This window comes from Pistacia vera, unplaced genomic scaffold, assembly GCF_008641045.1.
Source record: "Pistacia vera cultivar Batoury unplaced genomic scaffold, PisVer_v2 Contig929, whole genome shotgun sequence".
NCBI classification, from domain to species: domain Eukaryota; kingdom Viridiplantae; phylum Streptophyta; class Magnoliopsida; order Sapindales; family Anacardiaceae; genus Pistacia; species Pistacia vera.
This window is the reverse complement of record NW_022196811.1, coordinates 325,241-336,440: the sequence shown is the minus strand read 5'-3', so window position 1 is coordinate 336,440 and position 11,200 is coordinate 325,241. Positions and strand designations below refer to the sequence as shown.

Sequence of the window (11,200 nt, the reverse complement as noted above, 5' to 3'; positions counted from 1 at the left end):
AGGTATCCTACAAACAAAAGGTTGTAGCATTAAGTTCTACAGAGGCTGAATATAGATCCCTTACTCAAGCTTCCACTGAACTTGTTTGGGTTCAACTATTGTTGTAAGAATTACAAGTTGCTGTTCCCACTCAATCAGTCTTATGGTGTAATAACAAAAATGCAAACGCACTTGCTGCAAGCCCTGTATTTCATGCTCGCCCTAAAGACATCGAAATTGATGTGCATTATGTTCGAGACTTGGTTCTTTCAAAAGAGCTAATTGTTCAGTATATTGCCTCTAAATTTCAGATTGCAGACATACTTACCAAACCTTTACCTATCACACAATTTCAAATTCTGCGTGATAAACTTCATCTGATCTCTCTTGTCAGTTTCAGGGAAGACATACAGTCCACTGCTACCTCTCCTATGAGTTTCAGGGAGGACATTCTGTCCTCTCACTCTTCTTCTAGTCAACTTGATCAACCTACATCTTCATCAACCAGTGCATCTTCAAGTCAAAGCTGATTTATCAATAACAAGCATGTTTAACAAAACCAATCACCTTAGTCTTTGCAAACATTTGCAGCCTACTGCTGCTCAGTTTGAAGGAGGATGTTATGGTATCAAAGGTGTTGGAAGTGTTGCATTGTAGTTGATTGTTTTACTTCAGATCATACAAGCTTTTGCAACCTATTGCTCAACTTGAGGGAGGATGTTACGATCAGAAGTAGAACTGTAGAACTACAATCTTCATCAATAAAAATTGATTGTTTTTTCAAGATCAAGATGAGTGGCTGAGATTTACAACTTGCAAACTAACCCCTTGTATATTTGTAATAGCACTCACGTGTAGTGTTTTAGGAGTGCCACTTGCTTCCACTTGCCTTAGTCATGTCTAGAATTAGTATAAAAAGGCACTCTGCCTTCACGTGTAAAGCACTGAAATTTTTTCCAAGATTAGAATAAAAATTTTCAGATTCTACTTTTTTGTTTTTCTGTTTGGCTTCTTGGAAAGTTTTGCAACTTTCATGCTTTCGATTCTAGGACTTCTTCAAGATGACTACAAGGAGAAGTATCATGAAAAGGGTGGCAACCTTAACTTGAGCCATCTTTTGCTTTGGGGTGAATTAAGAGTGTTTTGAGATACAAAGGAAAAAGAATTTTGAGGTGAGCGTGTGAAATCTAAATTAGGATAATATATAGTTGAGAAAGAACAAAAGAATAGGATAGATTCAAGTTACACCAATGAACTAAAACCAAAAATACTATGGGTGGCTTCTAATTAACACAAGGTGGAGCCAGAAAATGTATTCTAGGAGATTGAAATGTAATGCTATGTGAACGAAAGGGCCAAAGCATTAGGAATTATATGTATGGGGACCAAACTGTTAAGTTAAAAACTAAGGAGGCCAAAAAGAAATAACAGAATTTATCTTTATACTTTAATTTTTTATTTTTCTTTATTTTCACATGGTGGGGTTCTACAAGTAATCAATTTTTGCATTGCGATAGAGTAAAGATGAAAAGAAAAAGAATAAAAATACGGAATGATAATTGATAAGCTTTTATACCAATTGAAAAACATTAACATCAGAAAAAGTTTGAAGGTCAATAGTAATTTAATGAAATAAAATAACAAAACAAAAGTAAACTCACTTTTAGGCTTATAATACCAATATCATTCATCTTATGCAATCATTTGTTTATTTAAATAAAGGATATATTGTCAAAATTATCAATTAAAATTTGAGTGTCAAATATCGTTCTTTTTGTTTTTCCTATCAATTCATTATGAATATAACTTTTAAATATTATTATTAAATACATTTTCCACCTCAACTCAAAAATATATAATGAAATTCAAGTTAAGAACTTGTAAAATAATAAAGAATCGAATCTTATATGGAAGCATGCTTGAGTTTATAGTTAGGCATATCATATGCTTTATATTTAGTTCTTAACATTGTTTTTGGTATTGTTGCTTTTTAAAGTTTAGTTTTGGTTTGGGTATCCAAGCAACTTCATGTAAGAAAATTCCACCTTCTCTTATCTACTTATGACTTTATAAATTCTCACTCTCTCACGCAAACTCTATATCTTCTCTCTGTCTCTCTCCCTCGCCTCAGACTCTCAAGTAAGTAATCTCACAGACAGACCAATTTTTTTTATTATTATTAAAAAAAGCATGGGTTGCAATGATTGATCGAAAGTGTTTTTAATGTTTTTTGGATTGCAGGTGAAGTAATTTACTCTTTACATAATGGATGGAAGTACGATGGATGTTGTGATAAATGATGAGAGGAAGCTCCCTTCCCTATCCAGTGGAGAACGGTCTGTGGCCAGTGGAGAGCGGACTGTGGTTTTGGTTGGGCGTACTGGCAATGGAAAAAGTGCCACCGGGAATAGCATTCTTGGAAGAAGAGCTTTTAAGTCCAGGGCTGGTTCATCTGGTACTGTTACTAAAACAACTGAATTGCAGAGAACTGAACTCAAAGATGGCCAGATCATTAATGTTATTGATACTCCTGGTATAGTAACTTGGATTTGATTGCACAGTTTACAACTTTTATCTTGTATTTGAAATTTATTCATCAAATAAACTAATGTGGTGAGTCGTTGCAGGACTCTTTGATTTTTCTGCTGAATCTGAATTTGTTGGGAAAGAAATTGTCAAATGTATTAAATTGGCCAAGGATGGTATCCATGCAATCCTTGTAGTTTTCTCAGTGACAAACCGTTTTTCAGAAGAAGAACAAGCTGCAGTACTTAGCTTGCAGTCTTTGTTTGGAAGAAAAATTGTAGACTACATGATTGTAGTCTTCACCGGTGGGGATGCACTTGAAGAATATGAGGAAACATTGGAAGAGTACTTGGGTCGCGAATGTCCAGATCCTTTAAAGGTTTCCTTTTTAACTTAAGTTTGATTTATTAGCCGTGTTGTTAACTTAAGAAAAATATTGTTTTCAAACTATTTTATTTGGTTAGCATATATATGCTAGGCTGAACATCTTCAAGCTTTACAATTCTTAAAATGTTAATTAATCCTGAAAAAAGCTTAATATAAGCTATTTTTCACATTTATATTAACATTGTTTCAGAATATTCTTTCTTTGTGTGAAAATCGGCCAGTGCTTTTTGATAACAAGACTAAGGATGAAACCAAAAGAGCTAAACAAGTTGGAGAGCTTCTCTCCCTTGTTAACAGGGTCATAGCGCAGAATGGTGGACAACCATACACAGATGAAAAATTTGCTGAAGTGAAGGTGAGTTTGTTCACAATATATATATATATTTTTTTACTCATACAGTTCACATTAAATATGTTGTGAAAAGTCTTTATTTGATATACAAAAGGGGGCTATGAAACATCACGAACAACAAGTGGAGGTTGATTCCCTAGAGGGATATTCAAAACAAGAAATTGCAGAGCTGAAGGCAGAAATAGAAAGATCATATGAAGATCAACTCAAAAAAATTAGTGAGATGGTAATCTTGTTGATCTCTCTTCATTTATTGATTTGTCATGTGTATCTGTAGTCAGATATTCTAAGTTGTATACTTACAAGATGGTAAAGGTGCAATTGTGGCATTTCCCTGTACTTATGGAGAATACCACCCCTAGAAAGATTAAATTTCTTATACACCTCTTAAGAGGCTTTAACTTACCATTTCATTGAAGAAAACTCTTTTATAAAGCCACATTTTCACATATTCTAATTTAATGACTATAACTAGTTGAATTTTTCATAAAGGTTTTGTAGATATTCTTTTGCATTCTGGCTTTCAATGAATTAAGAAGCAATAAGAGTACCAGCGGTATTTTGGTCATGTTGAATTTTTTATCTTTATTGTCAAGCATTTTTGTACTATACTTCCTGTTTTATTACTATTATTTCCCCTTTCCGCTAGTCTAAAATTATAGCACGCCTTGGAATGATCTTGGTAATCAATGAGATCCTATGCAAACATATATTCTTATATGATTAACAATGGTTGTAGGGTTTCAGGGGTCCTCCAACTGTATCAAATTTAGGGATGCCATTTTACTTGGGAATGGTCTCTAGTTGATAAATTTGTCAATGTTTTAGCTAATGTCTTATCCTTTTCATTAATCAATAATATCGAGCAGTATTTGTATTATATTGTTATTTAAGGGCTTAATGGTCCCCGTTGATGTTTTTAATAGCTTGAGTTGAAGCTCATAGAGGCAACTAGAAAGCTTGAAAAGCAATTGATGGAGGAGCAAGTTACCCGATTAAAGTTAGAATTGAACGCACAAGACGCTCAAAGGAAATCAAATGAGGAAATTCGTAGGCTTAATGAGAATCTTCAGAGAGCAAATAGGGAGAATAAGTGTCTCCGTGATAGACTAGAAAAGTGTCCTATTCTTTGAACAATCTCAATCATCACAGTATGTGCAGTGGCGTGAAGAACACCTAAGATTGTTTTTTCTTACCCTGATGTCAATATGTTCATACTGCAAATATAAGATATTCATATATAAATCTATTATATCTTTTATTCTCTATCAGGTAAATGTTCATGGTGTTGGGTTGAATTGCAGTTGAAATGTAACACCCCACTTGAGGTACGTAGTTAAGATTTGATGAATGGCTTGAATGTTTATTGATTTACCCTCATTCGAGTCTGTAGGTCGTGTTATTATTTGGTTAGCCTTGGATGAAGAGGTGTCTTGGTTTGTTTGGGTGATTTTCCTGAAAATTTGCAAGACTTGGCGAAATTTTAGGGTTACAGTCTTCGCCGGGGCGAAGAAGAATCGTCGCCACGACGATGAGAAGGTGCTACAACCCGTGTAGTTTCTGTGAGACTTCGCCGGGGCGAACAAAATAGCTTCGCCGCGGCGAAGACCCAACTGAATGTCCCCCTTGAGTTTTTGAGAATTCTTCCTTTTGAGACTCAATGACCTTTCTACCCCTTTTTAGTAGGAAAAGTGGGGAGTGAAATGTAAGGAAATTGCATAGAGAATAGTTTGTTTGGGGTTGTGTTTGCAAAGAATGAAAGGTCTTAGATGGAATTTCAAAGAAAGAGTAAGGGTATTTTTGGGAAAGAGTGGAGAAATTATGTGATATTAAGGGTTAGCTTTAGAAACCTTTTCTTCTTCCTTCTTCACCACCCCCTCTTTCATCCTTTATTTCTCTCAAATTTTCATTCAAATTTCCAAGGATCTTTGAAGAGCTTTTGACTAGGTTTTGTTACAAGTTAAGCTTAAGCACAAAAAGGTGAGAATCCTTACTCTAGAAGTAATTTTTATTTTTGAAAGAGTTGGATCCTTATTAAGTTGTGTATTGAAGGTAAAGAGAAAGCATCAAGCCATCAAAAGTAGAGAGGTTTAGTGGATTCTACTTGTGTCCAAGGTAAGTAAATTCACCTAAGTTGTGATTTACTTGATTGAATAATGTGTATAGATTTTAGATATGTGCTTGATGCTTGAATTTCTATGTTTGAAATGAGTTGATGAATTCAATGTTTTTATATGAGAGGATTTCTACCATGAGAAGGGTGGCTTGTGTTGTTAAAGTTGGGTAGAAGTGTAGATAGAATTAGAAGAATTTGAGAGGAATATTTGAAGTATGTTTTCCTTGCAGGTTGTGTAATGTTTTAAAGGAGTTGAACTCTTATTTTGGATGATTAAGAAAGAAGTATAATTAAAGTTAGAGTAGAGTTTATGTATGCACACATTATGTTTGATGAAATGTCTAAAAGAAGCATGAGTAGAAGTAAAGAACCTTACTTTATGCAACATAGCATATTTGCATGTCATGAATGCATATAAGAAAGATTTTAGGCATGAGCCATCCATACCCATATGTTTAATTGAGTAATCACATGAGAAAGAAATATGAGAAATGAGAAAGAAATACTCTATGAATAGAGATAAAGAAGAGAACCAACTCTCTTAGAGTAAAGAGAAAGAAAGAACTAGCACTAGAGGATAAAATGATTATTAAGTGCTACAGAAAAGAAAAGAAAATAGATTGAGTGGTGGGGAACTCGTGAGTATGGAGTTACCCTCATGTAAACCGTTATGAGAGAGAGCGGTCTCCGCCATGAGAGAACGGAATACATGTAAACCGTTATGAGAAAGAGCGGTCTCCACCATGAGAGAGCGGAATGCATGTGAACCGCTATGAGAGAGAGCGGTCTCCGCTATGAGAAACCGGATTGAGAATGGATAGAAAGAAAAATGAGAATTTGAATTAGAAAAGTGATAAGAGTACAAGAGAATTAATGAGTAATACACGGGGATGATAGAGTAAGAGATTTTTACTTATTGGGCATCTTTGTGCTCACTCCGTTGTTTTCTTTGTTGTACAGGAAATAGGTGAGGACCTGGTCAGATGGACGTCGGCAAGCGGGGAGACTGGCTGCACTGTCCGCTGTTTTCGTTTTTGAAAGTCTTTGTACACATGATGTTGTGTTTTGTAAAGATTGTAATTATTAAGTAAAGAAAAATTTTTGGGCCCAACTGTTTGATAAATACTTTTTATTAATCTATTTTATGAATCTGGTAGAAAGAAAGTAGTTGTTACATTTTGGTATCAGAGCAATGATTTTGGGATGGGACAGTGTGTCATTCTCGCCGCTACGACGTGTCTTATCCGACCATTGTAAGTTAAATTCTTTTCTTCTTAATGGGTTATTGAAGTTGATGTGAGAATGGTTATTTTGTAGATGAGACGTAGTAATAGAAAGAAGGGTAAGGGTGTGATGAATGAGGGAGAACCCTCTAACTCGCCGGAACAAACTCCCCTTACCCTTGATGCGACAATGATTCGAACTATTGTACAGCAGGTGTTAACAGAGAGTCAGGGGAGAGTTGTACCAGAGAGAAATGAGACCCCTACTAGAGTACCGCCCGTAAGGCAAGAGCAAGAAGGGCCGGTACCTCAGATAGTACAGAATCGAGTTGATCCGATTCAGGGGCTTGCAAGTCAGCATCAGCCACCAAAGTTTAGGGGTACCAGAGACCCGTTAGAAGCTGAAGAGTGGTTTAAGTCTGTTGAGCGGACGGTGGCCCTGTTTCCCATGAATGATAGAGAGAGGATCAGCTATGCTAGTTTCTTATTTCGGGCTGATGCCCGAATTTGGTGGGAATTAATGGAAGAGACTCATGACACGGCAACCATGACTTGGGGAGATTTTAGAAGAGTGTTTGAGACCGAGTATCGAACGGTTGACCAGGTTCATGAGAAAATACAAGAGTTTATTAACCTGAAGCAAGGGATGAGTACAGTGAAAGAGTATTCGGTTCGATTCAACTCTCTTGCAAGGTTTGCACCAGGGATAGTGAGTACTCCCGAGTTGAGAAGAGAGAAATTTGTTCTCGGGTTGAGGTCAGAAATAGCCCGTGACGTTATGATAGGAGCAGAGCCCCCGCATACCTATATGGAAGCATTAGATTGGGCTTTGAGAGCAGAAATTTATGTGAACAAGATGAGTTCAGAAGGGCCATCCATGATAGTACAGAATGAATCGCCCCCTACTCCGCAGAAAGAAAGAGTTGAGATTGGAAGAAGTAGAGACATGAGGAACAAGAAGAGGTTCCAGCCAAAGAAGAACAGGGGCGATTGGCAGAGTAAACGGCCTAGAATGGCTGGAGTCACTCCATGCCCTAAGTGTGGGAAGAATCATTTGGGGGAGTGTTTAAAAGAGTTTGGTCTGAATATCTGCTATAGGTGTCGCCAGCCAGGGCACCTAATGAAAGATTGTAAAGCTCCTCCTCCACCAACAGCACAGGCCCCTAGAGGCACGAATGCCAGAGTGTTTACCGTGGCACAGGGTGAGGTAAAGGCCAGTCCATCAGCTGTAACTGGTCAGTTATTCTTTCATGCAGTTTCTCTTTATGCTTTAATAGATTCTGGAGCCACGCATTCCTTTATGTCTCATGGGATGATAGAAAGATTAGATCTGAAGCCTGTTGTAGTAGATCAACCCATTAGGATAGAGTTACCTGATGGAATTAGTGTTCTGACCCGTGAGATGCTTCTAGGAGAGTCTGTAATGATTCATGGAAGAGAGCTGTTAGTTGATCTAATAGTGTTTGATATGCCTGATTTCGACGTGATTTTGGGGATGGATTTCCTAGGGAAGTATGGAGTAGAAATCGACTGTCGGAAGAAGAAAGCAAGGTTTAATCTTGATAGTGGAGATAAGTTTAGCTTCAGTGAGGGCCATTATTTAAGTATGTTGATTAGTAGCTTGAAAGCTAGAAAGATGCTGAGAAAGGGCTGTTCAGGGTATATTGCACATGTAGTGCAGAGTGGTGATGTTCCTCAGTCAGAAATTCAGAGGGTGCCTATAGTTCGAGAATTTCTGGATGTGTTTCACGAAGAGTTACCGGGTTTACTTCCAGAGAGAGAGGTTGAGTTTAGTATTGAATTAGCACCAGGGACAGCACCAATATCGAGAGCCCCTTATCGAATGGCCCCAGCCGAGCTTCAAGAATTGAAGAAGCAACTCCAAGAGCTTTTAGATAAAGGTTTTATCCGACCAAGTCATTCCCCCTGGGGAGCTCCAATTCTTTTTGTGAAGAAGAAAGATGGATCATTACGGATGTGTATAGACTACAGAGAGCTGAATAAGGTGACAGTGAAGAATAAGTACCCACTACCTCGGATAGATGATTTATTTGATCAATTAAAGGGAGCGGCAGTGTTCTCAAAAATTGATTTGAGGTCAGGGTACCATCAAGTGAAAGTGGTGGAGCAAGATATAGCTAAGACTGCTTTTCGTACAAGGTATGGGCATTATGAGTTTGTAGTTATGCCCTTTGGGTTGACGAATGCCCCATCAGTTTTTATGGACTTGATGAACCGGGTCTTTCATGATTGCTTGGATCAATTCATTGTGGTTTTCATTGATGATATCCTGGTTTACTCTAAGTCGAGAGAAGAGCATGAGGAGCATTTAAGACTTGTACTACAACGATTGAGAGAAAAGAAGTTGTATGCTAAGTTTTCCAAGTGTGAATTCTGGTTGAATCAAGTATTGTTTCTAGGCCATTACTGTTCTAGTGAAGGGATTTTAGTGGACCCTAGTAAGGTAGAGGCAATCCTTGATTGGCACAGGCTGAAATCGATAAAAGAAGTGAGAAGTTTCTTGGGACTAGCAGGCTACTACCGGATTCGTAGCAGGGTTTGCCAGTTAGCTAAGCCATTTACAGCTCTTACAAGCAGAGAATTCCTTTTATATGGTCAACTGCTGTGAAAGGAGTTTTCACGAGTTAAAGAAAAAGTTGACATCAGCTCCGTTTTAGTATTGCCTCAGGAGGGGGTAGATTATGATATTTTTGCAGATGCCTCAACAAGGACTGGGTGCTGTATTGATGCAGTTAGGTAGGGTGATAGCATATGCTTCTCGTCAATTGAAAGAGTACGAGACAAGATACCCTACGAGATTTAGATTTGGCGAGTAGTAGTCTTTGCTTTGAAAATTTGGAGGCTTATCTTTATGGTGCAAAGAGTCATATCTACACCGACCCATAAGAGCTTGAAATATTTCTTTACTCAGAAGGAGCTGAATATGAGACAGAGAAGGTGGTTAGAGTAGTTAAAGACTATGAATGTGAGATTAAATATCAGTGGGAAAGCTAATGTCGTAGTTGATGCGTTGAGTAGAAAAGCTCATTTATCCCGACTCACTAGTTAGAGAGAGCAATAGATGAGTTGTGTAAAGAACAGATTGAAGTGATTCAAGGAGGGATTGCCAGGTTAGAAATTCAGTCCACCTTACTGGACGAAATTAGAGAAAAGCAAGTGGTAGATAAGTGGTGCCGGGAGTTATTGCAAAGAGTGCATCAGAATGAGAGACCAGAGTTCCATCTGGTAGAGGGTGTTCTTCGTTTCAGGAATCGGTTGTGATTCCTCAGGATAAGGAGTTGAGAGAGAGAATTCTTATGGAGGCTCATGACACACCCTACACTGCTCATCCAGGAGCAACCAAGTGTATCAAGATCTAAAGAAAGGCTATGGTGGCCAGGTATGAAGAATGATATTGCGGAGTTGTGGCTAAATGCCTGGTTTGTCAACAAGTCAAAGCAGAACACCAACGGCCATCAGGATTGCTTCAACCACTTAGTATTCCTGAGTGGAAATGGGAGAGTATTTCGATGGATTTTATTGTAGGTCTCCTAGAGTTCAGAGAGGTTTTAATGCCATTTGGGTGATTATGGATAGATTGACAAAGTCAGCCCATTTCCTTTCGGTGAAAGAGAGCACTACTTCAGATCAGCTTGCCCAGATTTACATCAGAGAGATAGTGAAACTTCATGGGGTACCCAAGACAATAGTCCAGACAGAGATTCTAGATTTGTCTCCGCCTTCTGGATGAGTTACAGAGGAACTTGGGTACTAGATTGGCTTTTAGCACAGCTTACCATCCTCAAACTGATGGACAAACAGAGAGAACAAATCAAGTGTTGAGGATATGTTGCGAGTTTGCTGTATGGATTATAGAGTATCTTGGCATGAGATGCTGCCCTTAGTGGAGTTTGCTTACAATAATAGTTATTAGTCAACAATTAAGATGGCATCGTATGAGGCCTTGTATGGTAGACAATGTAGGTCTCCACTACATTGGGATGAGATAGGTGAGAAAGATGAGTTGAATTTAGCTATTGGGCCAGAGATGACTCAAAAACTGATTGAAGATGTGAAGCTGATTAGAAGTAGAAAGCAATAAGCCCAAGATAGACAGAAAAGTTATGCCGATTGAAGAGAAAAAAGTTGAATTCAAAGTGGGTGATAAAGTCTTCTTGAAAGTTTCCCCCTTTAAGCGGGTGATGCGGTTGGAAATAGAGGAAAGCTAGCGCCGAGATTTGTTGGTCCATTTGAAGTGTTGCAACGAGTGGGAAGGTAGCCTACAGGTTCGCACTACCACCTAGCATGAACAAAGTGCATGATGTTTTCCATATCTCGATGTTACGGAAATATATAAGTGATCCCTCCCATGTGTTGCATACAGAGGACGTAATTGTGGAGAGAATCTCGTGTAAGAGGAGCGTCCAGTTCAGATTTTGGACCGGAAGATTAAAGAGCTCCGGAATAGAGTATTCCTTTAGTGAAAGTCCTTTGGAGAAACCATAAGGTTGAAGAAGCGACTTGGGAGACAGAGCAAGACATGCAAAGTCGTACCCGGAGTTGTTTGTCTGAATTTCGGGGACGAAATTCTTTTAAGGAGGGGAGAATGTTAACACC

General features: G+C 38.1%; 2 protein-coding genes across 2 annotated transcripts; both read left to right on the top strand.

Moving 5' to 3' along the window:
• Positions 1-2,259: 2,259 nt before the first annotated feature.
• On the top strand, positions 2,260-4,395 carry LOC116120213 (immune-associated nucleotide-binding protein 9-like). Its single transcript, XM_031406161.1, has 5 exons — positions 2,260-2,512; positions 2,607-2,884; positions 3,083-3,247; positions 3,339-3,470; positions 4,171-4,395. Exons 1-5 carry the CDS (start codon positions 2,260-2,262, stop codon positions 4,375-4,377), a joined length of 1,035 nt encoding a protein of 344 aa, XP_031262021.1. The 3' UTR covers positions 4,378-4,395.
• Positions 4,396-7,103: 2,708 nt separating this feature from the next.
• On the top strand, positions 7,104-10,334 carry LOC116120212. Its single transcript, XM_031406160.1, has 3 exons — positions 7,104-7,752; positions 7,840-8,095; positions 10,130-10,334. Exons 1-3 carry the CDS (start codon positions 7,104-7,106, stop codon positions 10,332-10,334), a joined length of 1,110 nt encoding a protein of 369 aa, XP_031262020.1.
• The last annotated feature ends 866 nt before the right edge of the window (positions 10,335-11,200 follow it).